The sequence below is a fragment of the Mobula hypostoma genome, chromosome 7, assembly GCF_963921235.1.
Source record: "Mobula hypostoma chromosome 7, sMobHyp1.1, whole genome shotgun sequence".
In the NCBI taxonomy this organism is placed as follows: Eukaryota; Metazoa; Chordata; class Chondrichthyes; order Myliobatiformes; family Myliobatidae; genus Mobula; species Mobula hypostoma.
This window is the reverse complement of record NC_086103.1, coordinates 16,143,902-16,168,969: the sequence shown is the minus strand read 5'-3', so window position 1 is coordinate 16,168,969 and position 25,068 is coordinate 16,143,902. Positions and strand designations below refer to the sequence as shown.

The following is a 25,068-nucleotide window of genomic DNA, read 5'->3' as shown; positions in this document are numbered from 1 at the left end:
ATCAGTGGCTAATCATTTTATTCCACTTCCCATTCCCATTCCGACATGTCTACCCATGGCCTCCTCCACTGGCGTGATGAGGCCACACTCAGGTTAGAGGAACAACACCTTATGTTCCGTCTGGGTAGCCTCCAACTTGATGGCATGAACATTGAATTTTCAACTTCCGGTAATGCCCCCCCCCCCCCATCCTCCATTCCCCATCCCCTTTTCCCTCTCTTTCCCATAGACTGTACTCCTTTCCATAGATGCTGCCTGGCCTCCTGAGTTCCTCCAGCATTTAGTGTGTGTTGCTTGGAATTCCGGTATCTGCAGATTTTCTCTTGACCATAATCTGCAAGCTCATTTTCAAGGACTCTACTACTCCTACTGTCAGTATTATTTTTTTCACTTTTTATTTATTGTTGTTATTTTTTTTTGCAGTTTGTCTTTTTTTTACACACATTGGTTGTTTGTCCATCTTTGTGTGTAGTTTTTCATAAATTGTATTGTATTTCTTTAGTGTATTGTGAAAATGAATTTCAGGGTAGTATATGTGACATTAGAAGACTTTAATAATAAATTTACCTTAAATGTTGAGTACAACTAGAAATGGATGTTACATTAATATCTTTGGATTTGGAAGCAGTGGTTTCTTTAGTAACAAATTTTTGCTCTGCATGTTTGATTGAGACGGAAATGATTGTTCCTGTGGTGTTGCCTCTGTCTCTTCAGGTGACATGTATGAAGTGGGAGCTGAGAGCGGGCGTTATTACTGCCTCAATGTTCCTCTCCGCGATGGGATCGATGATCAAAGTAAGAGCAAAGTTTTCCATTACTCCCGCCACAAATCCAGTTTCCCAATCCTGCTTTTCTTTTGGGAGCAGCCAAAGTTAACCCTCTTCGCACAGAATAATTAAAAATTAATTATGATTTTACCAGACCCAGCCAGTTCCCCTCCACCACCACTATCCTTTGCCTAGTGGAACTTGTCCTCACTCTAAATACTTTCTCCTTTGGGTCCTCCCACTTCCTTCAGACAAAAGAATTAGCCATGGGCACTCGTATGGGTCCCAGCTATGCCTGTCTGTTTGTCGGCTACGTAGAACAGTCTATGTTGCAAGCCTACACTGGTGACCGTCCCACACTTTTCCAATGCTACATCGACGACTGCATAGGTGCTGCTTCCTGCACCCGTGCTGAACTTGTCGATTTCAACCACTTTGCCTCCAACTTTCACCTGGTCTATTTCCAACACTCCCCTTCCCTTCCTCAATCGCACTGTCTCTATCTCCAGAGACAGCTTATCCACCAATGTCTATTATAAGCCAACAGACTCTCACAGCTACCCGGACTATACCTTGTTCCACCCTGCTACTTGTAAAAACGACATCCCCTTCTCTCAATTCTTCTGTCTCTGCTGCATCTGCTCTCAGGATGAGGCTTTTCATCCTAGAATGAAGGAGATGTCCTCCTTTTTCAAAGAAGGGGCTTCCTTTCCACCACCATCAACACTGCCCTCAACCGCATCTCATCCATTTCACGCACGTCTGCTCTTACTCCATCCTCCCGCATGCTACCAGGGATAGGGTTCCTCTTGTCCTCACCTACCACCCCACCAGCCTCCACGTCCATCACGTAATTCTCTGAAACTTCTGCCATCTCCAACGGGATCCCACCACCAAACGCATCTTTCCCTCCGTCCCACTTTCTGCTTTCAGCAGTGATTGTGTTCTATGCGACTCCCTTGTCCATTCGTCCCTCACCACTGATCTCCCTCCTGGCACTTATCCTTGCAAGTGGAACAAATGCTTCACCTGCCCCTACACCTCCTCCCTCACTACCATTCAGGGCCCTAAACAGTCCTTTCAGGTGAGGTGACACTTCACCTGTGAGTCTGTTGGGGTCATATACTGTGTTCGGTGTTCCAGGTGTGGCCTCTTGTAAATCAGCGAGACCCGATGTAGATTGGGAGACTGCTTCACCGAGGATCCACGCTCTGTCTGCCAGAACAAGTAGGATCTCCCAGTGGCCACCCATTTTAATTCCACTTCCCATTCCCATTCCGATATGTCCATCCATGGCCGCCTCCCACTGTGGATAAGCCCACACTTGGGTTGGAGGAACAGCACCTTATATTCCATTTGGGTAGCTGCCAACCTGATGGCATGAACATCAATTTCTCAAAATTCCAGTAATGCCTCCACACCACCCCCATCTGCCTTCACCATTCCTCATCCCCTTGTCCCTGTCTTATGTTATCTCCTTGCCAGCAGATCACCTCCCTCTGGTGCTGCTACCTCCCCCCCCACCCCCCTTTCTTCCATGGCCTTCAGTCTCTTTCACCAATCAACTTCCTAGCTCTTTGCTTCATCCCTCCCACTCCAAGTTTCATCTTTCACCTATCTCTCTCCCCTTCACCCACCTTTCAAATCTACTCTTACGCTTTTTTTCTCCAGTCCTGCCAAAGGGTTTCAGTCCAAAATATTGATTGCACTTTTTTAAACCCTAGGTAATTTTTAAGGTAAGGACATGTTCGGCACAACTTTGTGGGCCCAAGAGTCTGTATCGTGCTGAAGGTTTTCTGTGTTTCTATTAGGATACTATAAGTTTTTTCAGTAATATAAAGAGTAAAAAGGTGAGAGTTGATATTGGACCACTGGAAAATGATGCCTGTGAGGTAGCAATGTTGGACAAAGAAATGGCACATGAACTTAATGGGCAGTTTGCACCTGTCTGCACAGTGGAAGACACTAGCAGTGTGCTGGAGGACCGTGAGTGTCAGGGAGCAGGAGTGAGTGCCATTGCTATTACAAAGGAAAAAGTGCTAGGCAAACTCAAAGGTCTTAAGGTAAATAAGTCACGTGGACCAGATGGACTACATCCCAGAATCCTGAGAGAGGTTACTGAAGAGATAATCGATGCATTGGTCATAATCTTTCAAGGATCACTTGATTCTGGCATGGTCTCGTAGGTCTGGAAGATTATAAAAGTCACTCCACTCTTTAAGAAGGGAGGAAGGCAAAAGGAAGGAAATTATAGGCCAGTTCGCCTAACGTCAGTAGTTGGGAAAGTGATGAAGTCTATTATTAAGGATGAGGTTTCAGGGTACTTGGAGACTAATGATAAAATAAGTCAAAGTCAGCATGGTTTCTGTAAAGGGAAATCGCAAGCAGTGGATGTCATTTACTTGGATTTTCAGAAGGCATTTGATAAAGTGCCACACGTGGCTGCTTAAGAAGATAAAATCCTCTGGCATTACAGGAAAGATACTGGCATGGATAGCAGAATGGCAGAAGGCAGTCAGTGAGAATAAAGGGGCCTTATCTGGTTGGCTGCCAGTGATTAGTGGTGTTTCTTAGGGTCAGTATTGGGGACCGCTACTTTTCATGTTGTTTGTCGATAATTTAGATAGTGGAATTGATGGTTTTGTGGCAAAGTTTGCAGATGATACAAAGATAGGTGGAGGGGTAGGTAGTGCTGAGGAAGTAATGCGATTGCAGCAGGACTCAGATAAATGGGAAGAATGGGCAAAAAAGTGGCAGATGGAATACAGTGTTGGGAAATGTATGATAATGTATTTTGGTTAAAGGAACAATAGTACAGACTGTTATCTAAATGGGAGAAGGTTCAAACATCAGAGGTGCAGAGGGACTTAGAAGTCCTCACGCAAGATTCCTGGAAAGTTAATTTACAGGTTGAGTCTGTGGTAAAGAAGGCAAATGCAACACTAAATTTATTTCAAGGGGAATAGAATATAAAAACAAGGAGATAGCTAGGCCACACTTTGAGTATTGTCAACAGTTTTGGGCCCCATATCTGAGAAAGGATGTGTTGTCATTGGAGAGAGTCCAGAGGAGGTTCACGAAGGTGATTCTGGGAATAAAGGGATTAACATATGAGCAGCATTTGGCTGCTTTGGGCCTGCAGTCACTGGAGTTTAGAAGAATGCATGGGGATCTCATTGAAACATACCAAATGTTGAAAGGACTCGATAGGGTGGGTGTGGAGAGGATATTTCCTATGGTGGTGGTATTCAGAATTAGAGGGCACAGTCTCACAACTGAGGGGTGACATTTTAGAACAGGAGGAATCTTTTAGCTCGAGAGTGGTGAATCTGTGAAATGGTCTGCCACAGACTGTGGTGGAGGCCAAATCCGTGGGTATGTTTAAGGCGGAAGTTGATTGTTTCCTGATCGGTCAGGGCATCAAAGGATATAGTGAGAAGGCAGATGAATGGGGTTGAGTGGGATCTGCAATATAAAACATACAGCACAATACAGGCCCTTCGGCCTACAAAGCTGAGCCAAACATGTCCCTCCCTTAGAACTACCTAGGCTTTACCCATAGCCCTCTATTTTTCTAAGCTCCATGTAGCCACCCAGGAGTCTCTTAAAATACCCTATTGTATCTGCCTCCACCACTGTCACCGGCAGCCCATTCCACACACACACCACTCTTGGTGTAAAAAACTTAACCTTGACATCTCCTCTGTACTTATTTCCAACACCTTAAGACTGTAGCCTCTCGTGCTAGCCATTTCAGCCCTGGATTTGGAGCAAGAAGGCTGCAAGTGAACGGTTGATTTTCGGAGCGGAGGCAGATTTTTACCACTCTGGGTAAAAGAGAGGCAAGACTGTGCAGGCGCGTGACGTCAGCCAGTAGAGCGCAAAAGGTTTAAAAAGAAGACCGCCATATCCAGTGGGCAGTGGAGTGAGAGGCAGCAGAGTGATAGGGCTTTGGCTCAACGGGCTTAGGCGGTAATGGGACGAGGCAAGGTAGGTTTACTGGTGTTATTTGCAGAAAGGAGGAAGTATGTGTGTGAGGCCAGTTTTCTGTGCTTGGTGTCAGATGTAGGAGGTCCTGGAGTCTCCCAGCCTCCTGGACGGTCATATCTGCACCAGGTGTGTCGAGCTGCAGCTCCTAAGGGGCCGAGTTAGGGCACTGGAGATGCAGCTCGATGACCTTCATCTGGTCAGGGAGAGTGAGGAGGTGATAGAGAGGAGTTATAGGCAGGTGGTCACACCGGGGCCATGGGAGACAGACAAGTGGGTAACAGTCAGGAGGGGGAAGGGGAAGAGTCAGGTACTAGAGAGTACCCCTGTGGCTGTACCCCTTGACAATAAGTATTCCTGTTTGAGTATTGTTGGGGGGGCGGGGAGACAGCCTACCTGGGGGAAGCAACAGTGGCCGTGCCTCCGGCACAGAGTCTGGCCCTATGGCTCAGAAGGGTAGGGAAAGGAAGAGGAAAGCAATAATGATAGGGGACTCTATAGTTAGGGGTCAGACAGGCGATTCTGTGGACACAGGAAAGAAACTTAGATGGTAGTTTGCCTCCCAGGTGATAGGGTCCGGGATGTTTCAGATCGCGTCCAAAATATCCTGCAGTGGGAGGGAGAACAGCCAGAGGTTGTGGTACATATTGGTACCAATGACATAGGTAGGAAAAGGGAAGAGGTCCTGAAAAAAGACTACAGGAAGTTAGGAAGGAAGTTGAGAAGCGGGACCACAAAGGTAGTAATCTCGGGATTACTGCCTGTGCCACGTGACAATGAGTATAGGAATAAAGTGAGGCGGAGGATGAATGCGTGGCTGAGGGATTGGAACAAGGGCAGGAATTCTGATTTCTGGATCATTGGGACCTCTTTTGGGGCAGGTGTGACCTGTACAAAAAGGACAGGTTGCACTTGAATCCGAGGGGGACCAATATCCTGGCGGGGAGGTTTGCTAAGGCTACTGGGGAGAGTGGGAACCGAACTGAGGAGACTGCAGAAAGAGGAGGTTGGCTCACAAGTAGAGAAAGCTTGTAGACAGTGCGAGAGGGAGGATAGGCAGGTGATAGAGAAGGGACGCGCTCAGACCGAAGGTTTGAGATGTGTCTATTTTAATACACGGAGTGTTGTGAACAAAGCGGATGAGTTTAGAGCATGGATCAGTACTTGGAGCAATGATGTGGTGGCCATTACAGAGACTTGGATGGCTCAGGGACAGGAATGATTACTTAAAGTGCCGGGTTTTAGATGTTTCAGAAGGGACAGGGAGGGAGGCAAAAGAGGTGGGGGCGTGGCACTGTTGATCAGAGATAGTGTCACAGCTGCAGAAAAGGTAGACGCCATGGAGGGATTGTCTACGGAGTTTCTGTGGGTGGAGGTTAGGAACAGGAAGGGGTCAATAAGTTTACTGGGTGTTTTTTATAGGCATCCGTTAGTCTTGTGAGACCATGGATCTGCGACTGGAAAGTCTTCACTCTCCAGGGTGCAGGCCTGGGCAAGGTTGTATGGAAGACTGGCAGTTGCCCATGCTGCAAGTCTCCCCTCTCCACGACACCGATGTTGTCCAAGGGAAGGGCATTAGGACCCATACAGCTTGGCACCAGTGTCATTGCAGAGTGCCTTGCTCAAGGACACAACACGCTACCTCGGCTGGGGCTCGAACTCATGACCTTCAGATCGCTAGTCGAATGCCTTAACCACTTGGCCACGTGTTTTTTATAGGCCGCCCAATAATAACAGGGATATTGAGGAGCAGATAGGGAAACAGATCCTGGAAAGGTGTAATAATAACAGAGTTGTTGTGATGGGAGATTTTAATTTCCCAAATATCCATTGGCTTATCCCTAGAGCGAGGGGTTTAGATGGGATGGAGTTTGTTTGATGTGTTCAGGAAGGTTTCTTGACACAATATGTAGATAAGCCTACAAGAGCTGTACTTAATTTGGTATTGGGAAATGAACCTGGTCAGGTGTCAGATCTCTCAGTGGGAGAGCATTTTGGAGATAGTGATCATAATTCTATCTCCCTTACAATAGCATTGGAGAGAGATAGGAATAGACAAGTTAGAAAAGCGTTTAATTGGAGTAGGAGGAATTATGAGGCTATCAGGCAGGAAATTGGAAACAGATGATCTCAGGGAAAAGTACAGAAGAAATGTGGCAAATGTTCAGGGGATATTTGTGTGGAGTTCTGCAAAGGTACGTTCCAATGAGACAGGGAAGTTATGATAGGGTACAGGAACCATGGTGTACAAAGACTGTAATAAATCTAGTCAAGAAGAAAAGAAAAGTTTACAAAAGGTTCAGAGAGCTAGGTAATGTTTGAGATCTAGAAGATTATAAGGCTAATAGGAAGGAGCTTTAAAAGGAAATTAGGAGAGCCAGAAGAGGCCATGAGAATGCCTTGGCGGGCAGGATTAAGGAAAACCCCAAGGCATTCTACAAGTATGTGAAGTGCAAGAGGATAAGATGTGAAAGAATAGGACCTATCAAGTGTGACAGTGGGAAAGTATGTATGGAACCGGAAGAAATAGCAGAGATACTTAATGAATACTTTACTTCAGTATTCACAATGGAAAAGGATCTTGGTGATTGTAGTGATGACTTGCAGCAGACTGAAAAGCTTGAGCATGTAGATATTAAGAAAGAGGATGTGCTGGTTGGATAAGTCACCGGGACCACATGAGATGTACCCCAGGCTACTGTGAGAGGCGGGGGAGGAGATTGCTGAGCCTTTGGCGATGATCTTTGCATCATCAATGGGGAAGGGAGAGGTTCCGGAGGATTGGAGGGTTGCAGATATTGTTCCTTTATTCAAGAAAGGGAGTAGAGATAGCCCAGGAAATTATAGACCAGTGAGTCTTACGTCAGTGGTTGGTAAAGTGATGGAGAAAATCCTGAGAGGCAGGATTTTTGAACATTTGGAGAGGTATAATATGATTAGGAATATTCAGCATGGCTTTGTCAAGGGCAGGTCGTGCCTTACGAGCCTGATTGAATTTTTTGAGGATGTGACTAAACACGTTGATGAAGAAAGAGCAGTAGATGTAGTGTATCTGGATTTCAGCAAGGCATTTGATAAGGTACCCATGCAAGGTTTATTGAGAAAGTAAGGAGGCATGGGATCCAAGGGGACATTGCTTTGTGGATCCTGAACTGGCTTGCCCACGGAAGGCAAAGAGTGGTTGTAGACGGGTCATATTCTGCATGGAGGTCGGTGACCAGTGGTGTGCCTCAGGGATCTGTTCTGGGACCCTTACTCTTAGTGATTTTTATAAATGACCTGGATGAGGAAGTGGAGGGATGGGTTAGTAAGTTTGCTGATGACACAAAGGTTGGAGGTGTTATGGATAGTGTGGAGGGCTGTCAGAGGTTACAGCGGGACATTGATAGGATGAAAAACTGGGCTGAGAATTGGCAGATGGAGTTCAACCCAGATAAGTGTGAAGTGGTTCATTTTGGTATGTCAAATATGATGGCAGAATATAGTATTAATGGTCAGAGTCTTGGTAGTGTGGAGGATCGGATGGATCTTGGGGTCCAAGTCCATAGGACGCTCAAAGCAGCTGCGCAGGTTGACTCTGTGGTTAAGAAGGCGTACGGTGTATTGGCCTTCATCAATCGTGGAATTGAATTTAGGAGCTGAGAGGTAATGTTGCATTTGTATAGGACCCTGGTCAGACCCCACTTGGAGTACTGTACTCAGTTCTGGTCGCCTTACTACAGGAAGGATGTGGAAGCCATAGAAAGGGTGCAGAGGAGATATACAAGTATGTTGCCTGGATTGGGGAGCATGCCTTATGCGAATAGGTTGAGTGAACTCGGCCTTTTCTCCTTAGAGCGGCGGAGGATGAGAGGTGACCTGACAGAGGTGTATAAGATGATGAGAGGCATTGATCGTGTGGATAGTCAGAGGCTTTTTCCCAGGGCTGAAATGGTTGCCACAAGAGGACACGGATTTAAGGAACTGGGGAGTAGGTACAGAGGAGATGTCAGGGTAAGTTTTTACTCAGAGAGTGGTGAGTGTGTGGAATGGGCTGCCAGCAATGGTAGTGGAGGCGGATACGATAGGGTCTTTTAAGAGACTCCTGGATAGGTACATGGAGCTTAGAAAAATAGAGGGCTATAGGTAAGCCTAGTAATTTCTAAGGTAGGGACATGTTCGGCACAACTTTGTGGGCCGAAGGGCGTGTATTGTGCTGTAGGATTTCTATGTTTCTATATGAAAAAGGCTCTGACTATCCACATTATCAATACCTGTCATCATCTTATACACCTTTATCAGGTCACCTCTCATCCTCCATCGCTCCAAGGAAAAGAGACTGAGTTCACTCAACCTATTCTCATAAGGCATGCTCCCCAATCCAGGCATCTTCCTTGTAAATCTCCTCTGCATCCTTTCTATGGCTTCCACATTCTTCCTGTAGTGAGGCAACCAGAACTGAGCACAGTATTCCAGGTGGGGTCTGACCAGGGCCTTATATAGCTGCAACATTACCTCTCGGCTCCTAAACTCAGTCCCATGATTGATGAAGGCCAATGCACCATATGCTTTCTTAACCACAGAGTCAACCTGCACAGCAGCTTTGAGTGTCCTATGGACTTGGACCCCAAGATCCCTCTGATCCTCCACACTGCCAAGAGTCTTACCATTAATACTATATTCTGTCATCATATTTGACCTACCAAAGTTAACCACCTCACACTTATCTGGGTTGAATTCCATCTGCCACTTCTCAGCCCAGTTTTTCATCCTATCAATGTCCTGCTGTAACCTCTGACAGCCCTCCACACTATCCACAACATCTCCAACCTTTGTGTCATCAGCAAATTTCCTAAGCCATCCCTCCACTTCCTTATCCAGGTCATTTGTAAAAATCATGAAGAGTAAGGGTCCCAGGACAGATCCCTGAGGCACACCACTGGTCACCAACCTCCATGCAGAATATGACCCATCTACAATCACTCTTTGCCTTCCGTGGGCAAGCTAGTTCTGAATCCAGAAAGCAATGTCCCCTTGGATCCCACACCTCCGTACTTTGTCAGTAAGCCTTACATGGGGTACCTTATCAAATGCCTTGCTGAAATCCATATACACCACATCTACTGCTCTACCTCCATCAATGTGTTTAATCACATCCTCAAAAAATTCAATCAGGTTCGTAAGGAACGACCTGCCTTTGACAAAGCCATGCTGACTATTCCTAATCATATTTTGCCTCTCCAAATGATCATAAATCCTGCCTCTCAGGATCTTCTCCATCAACTTACCAACCACTGAAGTAAGAAACTATATTATTGACTAGTCTGCCCTCATATTTCATCTTTTCCATTCTTATAACTTTTTTAGTTGCCTTTTGTTGGATTTTAAAAGCTTCCCAATCATCCAACTTCCCACGCCTCCAACCTGATGGCATGAACATCGACTTCTCTAACTTCCGCTAGGCCCCACCTCCCCCTCGTACCCCATCTGTTACTCATTTTTATGCACACATTCTTTCTCTCACTCTCCTTTTTCTCCCTCTGTCCCTCTGAATATACCTCTTGCCCATCCTCTGGGTCAACCCCCCCCCTTGTCTTTCTTCCCGGACCTCCTGTCCCATGATCCTCTCGTATCCCCTTTTGCCTATCACCTGTCCAGCTCTCGGCTCTATCCCTCCCCCTCCTGTCTTCTCCTATCATTTTGGATCTCCCCCTCCCCCTCCAGCTTTCAAATCCCTTACTCACTCTTCCTTCAGTTAGTCCTGACGAAGGGTCTCGGCCTGAAACGTCGACTGCACCTCTTCCTATAGATGCTGCTTGGCCTGCTGCGTTCACCAGCAACTTTGATGTATGTTGATCCAACTTCCCACTCACTTTTTCTACCTTATATGCTCTTTCCGTGGCTTTTATGCAGTCCTTAACTTCCTTAGTTAGCCACAGTTGCCTACCCCTGCCATTTGAGAACTACTTCTTCTGTTGGATATAGCTATTCTGGGCCTTGTGATCTGTTCCCAGAAACTTCAACCATCTCTGCTCTGCCGTCATCCCCACCAGTACCCTCCTCCAATCTTAAACACAAAATAATGGGCAGATGCTGTGATCAAAGCAACACTACAGTACGCTGGATGAACTCAGCAGGTTGGGCAGCATCAGTGGAAACGATGAGTCGACATTTCAGGCCGGAACCCTTCATCAGGTTCCGGCCTGAAATGTCAACTCATCGTTTCCACTGATGCTGCCTGACCTGCTGAGTTCATCCAGCGTACTGTAAGTGTTGCTCCCTCCTCCAATCTACCTGGGCAAGCACCTCTCTCTTGCCTCTGTAATTCCCTTTATTCCATTGCAATTCTGATACATGTGTCTCATGCTTCTCCCTCTCCTATTGCTGTATGATTTCAATCATATCACGATCACTGCCTTTACATTGAGCTCCCTAATAAGATCTGATTTATTACATAACACCCAATCTAAGATGGCCTTTCCCCCAATACTCACTGTGTGTCCGAGCAGAACTCTCCCACAGCTGACTGTACCTCAAGGCCACTGTCACCGGGATGTTTGAAGGAAGGTTTCTGTTTAGTCTTATTCGCAGCGTTGCCTGCGAAGAGTTTTTTTCGTTTTCCTTGTGATGGAATGGGTTTCCTCCAGCAGCTCCGGTTTCCTCCCGCATTCCAAACACTTCACTCAGAGTGTGGAATGAGCTGCCAGCACGAGCCCGATTTCACTCTTTTTGAGGAGTTTGGATGGGAGGGGCATGGGGGGCTGTGGTTGGGCGTGGACTCGGGGGGCTGAAAAGCCCGTTTCTGTGCTCTGCATTTCTCTGACTGTGCTAAGACCATAAGACACAGGAGCAGAATTAGGCCATCTGACCCATCGAGTTTGCTCCGCCATTCAATCATGGCTGACCCTTTTTTTAAAAAATCTTCTCCTCAACCCCAGTTCCCAGCCTTCTCCCTGTAACCTTTGATGCCATGTCCAATCAAGAACCTATCAATCTCTGCCTTAAGTACATCCAATGACCTGGCCTCCACAGCTGCATGTGGCAACAAATTCCACAAATTCATCACCCTCTGGTTAAAGAAGTTTCTCCGCATTTCTGTTTTGAAAGGGCACCCCTTTATTCTGTGGCTGTGCCCTCTTGTCCTAGACTCTCCCACTATGGGAAACGTCCTTTCCACATCTACTCTATCTAGGACTTTCAACATTCAAAAGGTTTCAATGAGATCCCCCCTCATCCTTCTGAATTCCAGTGAGTACAGATGCAGTGCCATCAAATGTTCCTCATATGATAAGCCTGTAATTCCTGGAATCATCCTTGTGAGCCTCCTCTGGGCCCTCTCCAATGCCAGCACGTCTTTTCTAAGATGAGCCCAAACTATTCACAATACTCAAGGTGAGGCCTCACCAGTGCCTTATAAAGCCTCAGCATCACATCCCTGCTCTTGTATTCTAGACCACTTGAAATGAATGCTAACATGGCATTTGCCTTCCTCACCACTGATTCAGCCTGCAAGTTAATCTTCAGTGTGTTCTGCACAAGGACTTCCAAATCCCTCTGCATCTCAGAATCCTGGATTTTCTCCCCATTTAGAAAATAGTCCGTATATTTATTTCCGCTACCAAAGTGCGTGACTGTGCATTTTCCAACGTTTGTATTTCATTGTGGTGCACTGGTTAGCAGGTTAATTGGTCACGTGGGTGTGATTGGATGGCACAGGAGGGCCTGTTACCATGCCGTATCTCTAAATAAGTTGTCACATAGACATCGAAAAGACGTGTCATTCGTTTCAACAACTGACACAGTCTGAGGGGGTGGAGTAGCAGCTTGTAAGTGTTGCCACCCCTCTGGTGCAAACGTAGCATTCCCACAGCCCACTCACCCGAACCCGTGTTACTTTGGAATGTGGGGAGAAAGAGGAGCACCCTGAGGAGAAGCGCACGGTCACGGGGAGAAGGTAGAGGCAGAGGTGGGAATGCCACCCGGTTTGGTGGCGCTGTAAAGTGTTACGCTAACCGCTGTACGACTGTGTTGCACAGAAGACTGCACCGTGAGCACGTGTGGGAAGTCTGACGCAAAGATCAGGCAGCTAGAGAGCAGTGCACTCTGCCGTCGGTGAGTGAAAGTGGCCGGATGTTCTAACCTGATGCTTCCGTCCTCGTGTTTCAGGCTACAGACTGCTGTTCCAGCCCGTTATCAAGCAGGTTGTGGATTTCTATCAGCCAACCTGCATCGTGCTCCAGGTAACATTCTTGCCATTTGCTGATTCACCAAAACCTTCAGTGGCCCCTAGAGTAACAGCAAGTCGGGATGGGTCCCTGATGTTGGTGTGAGGGCAATGCTGCCACTCCACTAGTCTCTAGAGTTCCACCCGGCAATAAGTGGAGGGCAGGTCCTGCTCCTCTCCCAGTCCATTGAACACACCCATTCTGTGGTTCCTACTTGCCCCACGTCAGCCCCCTCTTCACTGCTGACACGGTTCATCCCAGTGAGTTCTGTAGGCATTCATTCTCCTATATCCTTGGAAACCTGGCCTGCTGTACTGGGACCAGTCGCTCATCTGGGTGGAGCATCATATTTCGGAGCAGGCATCTGCCTTTTCTCTTTGCTGTCGTAGCCCTGTAAAACCCTGGTTAGGCCCCACTTGGAGTACTGTGTTCAGTTTTGGTTGCCTCATTGTAAGAAGGATGTGGAAACTTTAGAGAGAGTGCAGAGGAGGTTTGTCAGAATACTGCCTGGGCATCAGGTTTTGGATCTCTCTCCCTGCCCCTCCACCTCACCTTCCCCCCACTCCCTCTCCTCCTACCCCTCCCCCTCTTACACTCCCTCTTTCCCCCTCTTCACCTCTCCCTTTGTTCTGTGGGTGTCTGGGTTTCCAGGGATGGGGATTTATGTGGCCATACCTGGCTTTCTCTCTCTCGCCCTCACCCTTCCCCTCCCCTCCCCCTTACCCCCCTTCCCTCCCTCGCTCCCTCCCCCACTCTCCTCTTCATCCACTCTCATCTTCCCGCTCTCCGCCCTCTCCCCGCCCTTTACCCCCACCCTCCACACTCTGCCCTTCCCCCTCTATGCCTCTCCCTCTCGCTATTCCAAGGTTCATCGGTGGGTCTCTGGGTTTCCAGAGATGGGGATTCCCGTGGCCACGCCTGACATGTCCCTCTCCCTCTCGCCATTCCGAGGTTCATCGGTGGGTCTCTGGGTTTCCAGAGATGGGGATTCCCGTGGCCACGCCTGACATGTCCCTCTCTCTCTCGCCATTCCGAGGTTCATCGGTGGGTCTCTGGGTTTCCAGAGATGGGGATTCCCGTGGCCACGACTGACATGTCCCTCTCCCTCTCGCCATTCAGAGGTTCATTGGTGGGTCTCTGGGTTTCCAGAGATGGGGATTCCCGTGGCCACGCCTGACATGTCCCTCTCCCTCTTGCCATTCCGAGGTTCATCGGTGGGTCTCTGAGTTTCCAGAGATGGGGATTCCCGTGGCCACGCCTGACGTGTCCCTCTCCCTGTCGCCATTCCGAGGTTTGCTGGTGGGTCTCTGGGTTGCACACTTGGTGAATCATGCGGCTGTTCCTGACGCTTACCTCTTCTCTCTCCGTTGCAGTGCGGTGCGGATTCCCTCGGCTGTGATCGGCTCGGTTGCTTCAATCTCAGTATTAAAGGGCACGGGTAACTTTGGCTTTTCCTGTTCTGCATGCTGTGATCCGCACGGTGACCAGAGTCGTCCTTGTCATAGAGTGATAGAACAGTACAGCACAGAAACAGGCTGTTCGGCCCCTCTAGCCTGTGCCAAGCTGTTAATCTACCTCGTCCCATCGATTTGCACACCCACACCCCTCCCATCCATGTACCTATCTAAACTTCTCATCAAACCCACATCCACCACTTCCACTGGCAGCCAATTCAAGTCAAGTCAAGTCATTTTTTATTGTCATCTCAATCATACTGCTGGTACAGAACATAGTAAAAATGAGACAATGTTTTCCAGGACCGTGGTGCTACATGAAACAATACAAAAACTACACTAGACTACAGACCTATCCGGGACTGCACAAAACAGTGCAGGCACTACAATAAATAATAAACAGGACAATAGGCACAGTAGAGGGCTGCAGGTTGGTGTCAGTCCAGGCTCTGGGTATTGAGGAGTCTGATGGCTTGGGGAAGAAACTGTTACATAGTCTGGTCGTGAGAGCCTGAATGCTTCGGTGCCTTTTTCCAGATGGCAGGAGGGAGAAGAGTTTATATGAGGGGTGCGTGGGGTCCTTCATAATGCTGTTTGCTTTGTGGATGCAGCGTGTGGTGTAAATGTCTGTAATGGTGGGAAGAGAGACCCCGATGATCTTCTCAGCTGACCTCACTATCCGCTGCAGGGTCTTGCGATCTGAGATGGTGTAATTTCCGAACCAGGCCGTGATGCAGCTGCTCAGGATGCTCTCAATACAACCTCTGTAGAATGTGGTGAGGATGGGGGGTGGGAGATGGACTTTTCTCAGCCTTCGCAGAAAGTAGAGATACTGCTGGGCTTCCTTTGCTATGGCGCTGGTGTTGAGGGACCAAGTGAGATTTTCCGCCAGGTGAAAACCAAGAAATTTGGTGCTCTCACCGAAATTCCACACTCTCACCACCCTCTGAGTGACAAAGATCCACCTCAGGTTCCCCTTAAATATTTAATCTTTCCCCTTAACTCGTGACCCCTAATTCTAGTCTCACCCAATCTCAGTGGAAAAAGCTTGCTTGTATTTACCCTATCTATACCCTTCATAATTCGGTATACCTCTATCAAATCCCTCCTCATTCTCCTACACACCAGGGAATAAAGTCCGAACCTTTTCAACCTTTCCCTATAACTCAGGTCCTCACGTCCAGGTGACATCATTATCATTTTTTTCTGTTGCAGTTGAATGCAGTCAGCATTGATTTAATTGAATGTTGTGAGCAGAAACAGGGGTGGTGGGGAGGCGGCGATGCTCACCTGTAGGGTGTGATCTGCAGTGTGGGTCATTACAGTGCGTTACAGAGCCCTCACCTGCAGTGTGGGTCATTACAGCACGTTTCAGAGCCCAAACCTGTAGTATGGGTCATTACAGCATGTTACAGAGCCCTCACCTGTAGTGTGGGTCATTACAGCACGTTAGAGCCCTAACCTGTAGTGTGGGTCATTACAGCACGTTAGAGCTCTAACCTGTAGTGTGGGTCATTACAGCACGTTAGAGCCCTCACCTGTAGTGTGGGTCATTACAGCATGTTACAGAGCCCTCACCTGTAGTGTGGGTCATTACAGCACGTTAGAGCCCTCACCTGCAGTGTGGGTCATTACAGCATGTTACAGAGCCCTCACCTGTAGTGTGGGTCATTACAGCACGTTAGAGCCCTGACCTGTAGTGTGGGTCATCACAGCATGTTACAGAGCCCTCACCTGTAGTGTGGGTCATTACAGCACGTTAGAGCCCTGACCTGTAGTGTGGGTCATTACAGCATGTTACAGAGCCCTCACCTGTAGTGTGGGTCATTACAGCACGTTAGAGCCCTCACCTGCAGTGTGGGTCATTACAGCACGTTAGAGCCCTGACCTGTAGTGTGGGTCATTACAGCATGTTACAGAGCCCTCACCTGTAGTGTGGGTCATTACAGCACGTTAGAGCCCTCACCTGTAGTGTGGGTCATTACAGCATGTTACAGAGCCCTCACCTGTGGTGTGGGTCATTACAGCACGCTACAGAGCCCTCACTTGCAGAGTAGAACAGGCCTTTCCAGCCCTTCGAGCCGCCCCAATTTAACCCTAACTTAATCACGGGACAACTTACAATAACCAGTGGGAGAAAACCGACACATTCCATGGGGAGGATGTACAGATTCCTTACAGAAGACGCTAGAATTGTACTTAAATACTAACGCCCCAAGCTGTCATAGTGTCACATTAACCATTGAGACTAATGGAGTTGTTGTGCTTGCAGGGACTGTGTGGAGTTCGTGAAGAGTTTCAATATCCCTCTGCTGGTGATGGGTGGCGGGGGTTATACAGTCCGCAACGTTGCCAGGTGCTGGTAAGTGCTGTCAGTTGAGTTTCAGGTTCAGATTCTTTTACTTATCACTTGTACATTGAAACATCCGGTGAAATGTGTTGTTTTGGGGGTTGGGGTATCGTGGAACCGCTTGGTCAAGCACCTACGCTCTGTCCACTACACAAGGCAGGATTTCCTGGTGGCCAATCACTCCATTCCCCATCCCCGTCCCCATCTCCATCTCTGTCACTGAAGCTTTATAAGATACTAGTCAGCCCGTATATTGTCAACAGTTTTGGGCCCCTTATCTCAGAAAGGATGTGTTGTCATTGGAGAGAGTCCAGAGGAGGTTCACAAGGATGATTTCAGGAATGAAAGGGTTAACATATGAGGAGCATTTGGCAGCTTTGGGCCTGTACTCACTGGAAGTTAGAAGAATGTGGGGGCATCTCATTGAAACTTACTGAATGTTGAAAGGACTCGACAGGGTGGATGTGGAGAGGATGTTTCCTATGGTGGGGGTATCCAGAACATCCTCAAAATTGAGAGGTGACCTTTTAGAACAGAAGTAAGGAGGAATTTTTTAGTCAAAGAGTGGTGAATTTGTGGAATGCTATGCCACAGACTGTGGTGGAGGACAAGTCCGTGGGTATATTCAAAGCAGAAGTTGATAGATTCCTGATTGGTCAGGGCATCAAGGGATATGGTGAGAGGGTAGGTGGTATGGGGTTGAATGGGATCCATGATCAGCCATGATGAAATGGTGGAGCGAACTTGATGGACTGAATGGCCTAATTCTGCTGTTATGTCCTATGGTCTTATTCTGACATCGCGGTCCATGGTCTCATCTATCTGCACAATGAGGCCACTCTCAGGTTGGAGAAGTATCACCTCAGATTCCACCAAGGTAGCCTCCAGCCTGATGGCATGAATATCAATTTCTCCAACTTTCAATAATTCCTTCTCCCTCTCCCTTTTTCCATTCTCCATTCACGTTCCCCTCTCAGCCCTTCTCTTCACCTGCCCATCATGTCCTTCTGGTTCCTCTCTCCCTTCCTTTTCTCACATGGTCCACTCTCCTGTCCTATCAGATTCCTTCTTCTTCAGCAATTTACCTTTTCCACCGATCAATTTAATATTAGAAAATATATACAGTCTACAAGCTGAAATCCTTACTCTTCACGGACATCCACGAAACAGAGAGAACAAAACCCAGAGAATGAATGACAGAAAAAAACGTTTGAATCCCAAAGCCCCCCATCACAGGCAGCTAAAGCAGTAGCCCCACCACCCACTATGCAAGCCCCAAGAGACCATGGTCTAGAGTCCATCAGAAACTATTGTCCATCCCAACACTTCGACATCTTTCTTTTTCAATCTTTTTATTAATTTTCAAATTCATAAACATAATATCAGTATGAAGAGATTGGGATTACATGATTGGTAATTAGCATATGCGAATATAAACTACAGATAACACAAGTATACCAAGCCTTCCAAACTCTTAATGTAATTAAACATGATAAAAAGAAAAATGAAAAAATGTCAGGAAAAAAAAACCCAAGTTAGAAAAATTGAACTAAACAAAACAAAGCTGGGCTATTATATAACATCGGATACATTCATTAATGTCATTAACTCCGCTCCTCTGTCCATATATTTAAGGTTAATAAAAAGGATTCGGAAAAGGTCAAGCTACATCATATGAAAGTGTTGAATGAATGGCCTCCAAGTCTCTTCAAATTTAATTGAAGGGTCAAAAGTGACACTTCTGATTTTTTCTAAATTTTAACAAGATATAGTTTGGGAAAACCATTGACATGTAGTAGGAAGATTGATCTCTTTCCAATTCAATAAGATGGATCTTCTAGCCATTAATGTAGCAAATGCAATTATCCGACGGGCTGAGGAGGATAAATAACTATGTTCCATCATTGGTAAACCAAAAATTGCAGTAATAGGGTGAGGTTATAAAGCAATACGCAAAACTGTTGAAATAGTATCAAAAATGGCTTTCCGATATTTTTCCAAAAGAGGGCAAGACCAGAGCATATGAGTCAAAGAAGCTAGCTCAGAGTGACATCTGTCACAAACAGGACTTATAGGACAGTAAAAACGAGCTGGTTTATCTTTAGACATGTGGGCCCTATGCTCCACCTTAAATTGTATCAACGCATGTTTAGCACATATAGAGGAAGAGTTAACTCATTGGAAAATTTTCTCCCACTTTTCTATAGGTACGAAAAGTTGAAGTTCCCTTTCCCATTCATTCTTAATTTTATCAGATATAGCTGGCTGTATTTTCATAATCATATCATAAATAGTTGCTATTAAACCCTTCTGATACAGGTTTAAACTTAAAATTTTTTACGTGATATCAGTTGGATATGAAGTCAGAAAAGTAGGTAGCGAAGTATTTAAAAAGTTTCTAATTTGTAAGTATCTAAAAAAAAAAGGGATCTGGGCAAATTTTATTTATTAGACAACTGTTCAAAAGACATGAAACAGTTATCCAAGAATAAGTCATGAAAACATATTCATTTTCCATGCCAAAAATGCTTGATCCATAACAGAGGGTTGGAAAAAAATTAGATATAATAGGGCTTGATAAAATAAATTTGTTCAAACCAAAAAGTTTATGAAATTGAAACCGTATTCGTAATGTATATTTAATTATTGGATTAACCATTAGTTTATTCAATTTGGAAAGAACAAAGGGAAACGAAGCCCCTAAAATAGAAACCAATGAAAACCTTTGTACAGATTTACATTCAAGGTTTACCCATCGTGGACTTGGGATTATATCCAAATCCTGTGTCCAAAATATTAAATATCGGTTATTAATTGCCCAGTAATGAAGTCTTAAATTCGGCAATACCAAACCGCTATCCTTTTTAGACTTCTGTAAGTATTTTTTACTTAGCCTAGGATTTTTATCCTGCCATATATATGAAGAAATTTTAGAGTCAACAGCATCAAAAAAGGATTTAGAAATAAAAATTGGTACCGCTTGAAATAGATATAGAAATTTAGGTAGAATAATCATCTTAATAGCATTGATTCGAACAATCAGTGATAAAGACAATGGAGACCATTTAGTAAGCAATTGTTTACCCTGATTAATTAAAGGTAAAAAATTGGCCTTAAATTAATCTTTATACTTCTTAGTAATCTTAACACTCAGGTAAGTTAAATAGTCAGTAACCAGTCTGAATGGTGAACGTCTATAAATTGGAACCTGAATGTTTAATGGGAAGAGTTCACTCTCAGTAAGATTCATTTTTTAGCCAGAAAAGTTACCAAACTGAGCAAGCCGGGATATTACTGCAGGAATGGATTTCTCAGGGTTAGAGATGTATAGTAACAGATCATCTGCATACCTTCCATTCGGAGAAGAAAGTCTGAGAATTGAAGCGGGAGTGCGGCGGAAGCCATTTTGATTTTTTCTTTTTCTCTTTCTCATCGGAGTTAAGAGAGGCGGGACTGCGCAGGCGTGTGACGTCGGGCAGTGAAGCGTGGAAGATTTAAAAGGAACACAGCCTTATACAGCGGGCAGCATCATTTTGTGGGCGGCGGAGTGAGCCGGGAGCAGAGTGAAGGCTTAAGGGCTTTGCCTCAATGGGCTTAGGTGGAAACGGGCGAGGCGAAGTAGGTTTGGTTTTCAATTTTTCCTGTTATTTGAGGAAAGGCGGAAGTATGAGTGTGAGGGCAGCTTGCTGTACTCGGTGTCGGATGTGGGAGGCTCTGGAGTCTCCTAGACTCCCGGACGTCCACATCTGCGCTGAGCTGCAGCTCCTAAGGGACCATGTTAGGGAACTGGTGCTGCAGCTCAATGACCTTCGTCTGGTCAGGGAGAGTGAGGAGTTGATAGAGAGGAGTTACAGGCAGGTGGTCACACCGGGGCCGCGGGAGGCAGACAAGAGGGTCACGGTTAGGAGAGGGAAGGAGAAATATCAGGTACTAGAGAGTACCCCAGTGGCTGTGCCCTTTAACAATTGGTACTCCTGTTTGAGTACTGTTGGGGGGGGGACAGCTTACCTGGGGGAAGCAACAGTGGCCGTGCCTCCGGCACAGAGTCTGGCCCTGTAGCTCGGAAGGGTAGGGAAAGGAAGAGGAGGGCAGTAGTAATAGGGGACTCGATAGTTAGGGGGTCAGACAGGCGATTCTGTGGACGCAGTCAGGAGACCCGGATGGTAGTTTGCCTCCCTGGTGCCAGGGTCCGGGATGTTTCTGATTGCGTCCAAGATATCCTGAAATGGGAGGGTGAGGAGCCAGAGGTCGTGGTACATATAGGTACCAATGACATAGGTAGGAAAAGGGAAGAGGTCCTGAAAGGAGAATATAGGAAGTTGAGAAGAAGAACCGCAAGGGTAGTAATCTCGGGATTACTGTCTGTGCCATGCGACAGTGAGAGTAGGAATGGAATGAGGTGGAGGATAAATGTGTGGCTGAGGGATTGGAGCGGGGGCAGGGATTCAAGTTTCTGGATCATTGGGACCCCTTTTGGCGCAGGTGTGACCTGTACAAAAAGGATGGGTTGCACTTGAATCCTAGGGGGCCCAATATCCTGGCGGGGAGATTTGCGAAGGCTACTGGGGAGACTTTAATCTAGAATGTTTGGGGGGTGGGAATCAAATTGAAGAGACTAGGAGAGAGGTGGTTAGTTTACAAATAGAGAAAGCTAGTAGACAGTGTGTGAGGGAGGATAGGCAGGGGATAGAGAACGGGCGTACTCAGACCGAAGATGTAGGGGAGAAGGAAGAAAAATAAAACAAAGTTGTTTGCACCATTAGGGATAACCAGAGAGTAAGGTGGAGAGTTTCTTAAATGCATCTATTTTAATGCTAGGAGCATTGTAAGAAAGGTGGATGAGCTTAGAGCATGGATTGATACCTGGAAATATGATGTTGTAGCTATTAGTGAAACATGGTTGCAGGAAGGGTGTGATTGGCAGCTAAATATTCCTGGATTTCGATGCTTCAGGTGTGATAGAATTGGAGGGGCAAGAGGGGGAGGTGTTGCATTGCTTGTCAGAGAAAATATTACAGCGGTGCTCTGGCAGGATAGATTAGAGGGCTCGTCCAGGGAGGCTATTCGGGTGGAATTGAGGAATGGGAAAGGTGTAGTAACTCTTATGGGGGTGTATTATAGACCACCAAATGGGGAGCAAGAATTGGAGGAGCAATTTTATAAGGAGATAGCAGATACTTGTGGTAAGCACAAGGTTGTGATTGTGGGAGATTTTAATTTTCCACACATAGACTGGGAAGCCCATACTGTAAAAGGGCTGGATAGTTTGGAGTTTGTAAAATGTGTGCAGGATAGTTTTTTGCAGCAATACATAAAGGTACCAACTAGAGAAGGGGCAGTGTTGGATCTCCTGTTAGGGAATGAGATAGGGCAGGTGACGGAGGTAAGTGTTGGGGAGCATTTCGGGTCCAATGATCACAATGCCATTAGTCTCAATATAATTATGGAGAAGCATAGGACTGGACCCAGGGTTGAGATTTTTGATTGGAGAAAGGCTAACTTTGAGGAGATGCGAAACGATTTAGAAGGAGTGGATTGGGACAATTTGTTTTATGGGAAGGATGTAATAGAGAAATGGAGGTCATTTAAAGGTGAAATTTTGAGGGTACAGATCTTTATGTTCCTGTTAGGTTGAAAGGAAAGGTTAAAAGTTTGAGAGAGCCATGGTTTTCAAGGGATATTGGAAACTTGGTTCGGAAAAAGAGAGATATCTACAATAAATATAGGAATCATGGAGTAAATGAGGTGCTCGAGGAATATAAAGAATATAAAAAGAATCTTGAGAAAGAAATTAGAAAAGCTAAAAGAAGATATGAGGTTGCTTTGGCAAGTAAGGTGAAAATAAATCCAGAGGGTTTCTACAGTTATATTAATAGCAAAAGGATAGTGAGGGATAAAATTGGGTCCCTTAGGGAATCAGAGTGGATGGCTATCTGCGGAGCCAAAAGAGATGGGGGAGATTAGAACAATTTCTTTTCTTTGGTATTCACTAAGGAGAAGGATATTGAATTGTGTAAAATAAAGGAAACAAGAATGGTAGTTATGGAAACTATGATGATTAAAGAAGAGGAAGTACTGCCGCTTTTAAGGAATATAAAAGTGGATAAGTCTCCGGGTCCTGACAGGATATTCCCTGGGACCTTGAGGGAAGTTAGTGTGGAAATAGCAGGGGCTCTGACAGAAATATTTCAAATGTCATTAGAAACAGGGATGGTGCCGGAGGATTGGCATATTGCTCATGTGGTTCCATTGTTTAAAAAGGGTTCTAAGAGTAAACCTATCAATTATTGGCCTGTGAGTTTGACGTCAGTGGTGGGTAAATTAATGGAAAGTATTCTTAGAGATGGTATATATAATTATCTGGATAGACAGAGTCTGATTCAGAACAGTCAACATGGATTTGTACGTGGAAGGCATGTTTGACAAATCTTATTGAATTTTTTGATGAGGTTACTAGAAAAATTGACGAGGATAAAGTGGTGGATGTTGTCTATATGGACTACAGTAAGGCCTTTGACAAGGTTAGTTAGGAAGGTTCAATTGTTAGGTATTAATATTGAAGTAGTAAAATGGATTCAGCAGTGGCTGGATGGGAGACGCCAGAGAGTAGTGGTGGATAACTGTGTCAGATTGGAGGACGGTGTCTAGTGGTGTGCCTCAGGGATCTGTACTGGGTCCAATGTTGTTTGTCATATATATTAATGATCTGGATAATGGGGTGGTAAATTGGATTAGTAAGTATGCAGGTGATTCTAAGATAGGTGGAGTTGTGGATAATGAAGTAGGTTTTCAAAGCTTGCAGAGAGATTTAGGTCAGTTGGAAGAGTGGGCTGAAAGATGGCAGATGGAGTTTAATGCTGATAAATGTGAGGTGCTACATTTTGGTAGGACTAATCAAAATAGGACATACATGGTAAATGGGAGGGCATTGAAGAATGCAGTAGAACAGAGGGATCTAGGAATAATGGTGCATAGTTCCCTGAAGGTGGAATCTCATGTGGATAGGGTGGTGAAGAAAGCTTTTGGTATGCTGGTCTTTATAAATCAGAGCACTGAGTATAGGAATTGGGATATAATGTTAAAATTGTACAAGGCATTGGTAAGGCCAAATTTGGAGTATTGTGTACAGTTCTGGTCACCGAATTATAGGAAAGATGTCAACAAAGTAGAGAGTACAGAGAAGATTTACGAGAATGTTACCTGGGTTTCATCACCTAAGTTACAGAGAAAGGTTGAACAAGTTGGGTCTTTATTCTTTGGAGCGTCGAAGGTTGAGGGGGGACTTGATAGAGATATTTAAAATTATGAGGGGGATAGATAGAGTGGACGTGGATAGGATTTTTCCATTGAGAGTGGGGGAGATTCAAACAGGACATGAGTTGAGAGTTAAAGGGCAAAAGTTTAGGGGTAACAAGAGGGGGAACTTCTTTACTCAGAGAGTGGTGGCTGTGTGGAACGAGCTTCCAGCAGAAGTGGTTGAGGCAGGTTCGATGTTGTCATTTATAGTTAAATTGGATAGATATATGGACAGGAAAGGAATTGAGGGTTATGGGCTGAGTGCAGGTCGGTGGGACTAGGTAAGAGTAAGAGTTCGGCATGGACTAGAAGGGCCGAGATGGCCTGTTTCCACGCTGTAATTGTTATATGGTTATATAGTGATAACTTATGTATCCTGTTCCCACGGGTACGGCCAAATATATTAGGTGAGTCACGAATAGCAATAGGTAAGGGTTCCAAGGCAATATCGAATAATAACGTGCTAAGAGGACTGCCCTGCCTAGTGCCACGAAACAACTGAAAAAAGGGAGATCTTTGATTATTGGTAAATACCGAAGCCGAAGGGGCATGGTCTATCAATTTAATCCAAGATATAAAAAGAATATAGAACATAGAATAGTACAGCACAGTACAGGCCCTTTGGGCCACAATGTTGTGCCAACCCTCAAACCCTGCCTCCCATATAACCCCCCACCTTAAATTCCTCCATATACCTGTCTAGTAGTCTCTTAAACTTCACTAGTGTATCTGCCTCCACCACTGACTCAGGCAGTGCATTCCACGCACCAACCACTCTCTGAGTTAAAAACCTTCCTCTAATATCCTCCTTGAACTTCCCACCCCTTACCTTAAAGCCATGTCCTCTTGTATTGAGCAGTGGTGCCCTGGGGAAGAGGCGCTGGCTATCCACTCTATCTAGTCCTCTTAATATCTTGTACACCTCTATCATGTCTCCTCTCATCCTTCTTCTCTCCAAAGAGTAAAGCCCTAGCTCCCTTCATCTCTGATCATAATCCATAATCTCTAAA

At 45.8% G+C, this 25,068-nt stretch overlaps 1 protein-coding gene across 3 annotated transcripts in view; it reads left to right on the top strand.

The window, feature by feature from the left end:
* hdac3 (histone deacetylase 3) overlaps positions 1 to 25,068 on the top strand; it is an 88,429-nt gene that overhangs the window by 44,389 nt on the left and 18,972 nt on the right. For all 3 annotated transcript variants that reach the window (XM_063053086.1, XM_063053087.1, XM_063053088.1), the window contains 4 exons: positions 715 to 795; positions 12,900 to 12,973; positions 14,332 to 14,396; positions 16,685 to 16,774. In XM_063053086.1, the coding sequence (XP_062909156.1) occupies positions 715 to 795; positions 12,900 to 12,973; positions 14,332 to 14,396; positions 16,685 to 16,774 (310 nt within the window). The remainder of the gene's footprint in view (positions 1 to 714; positions 796 to 12,899; positions 12,974 to 14,331; positions 14,397 to 16,684; positions 16,775 to 25,068) is intronic.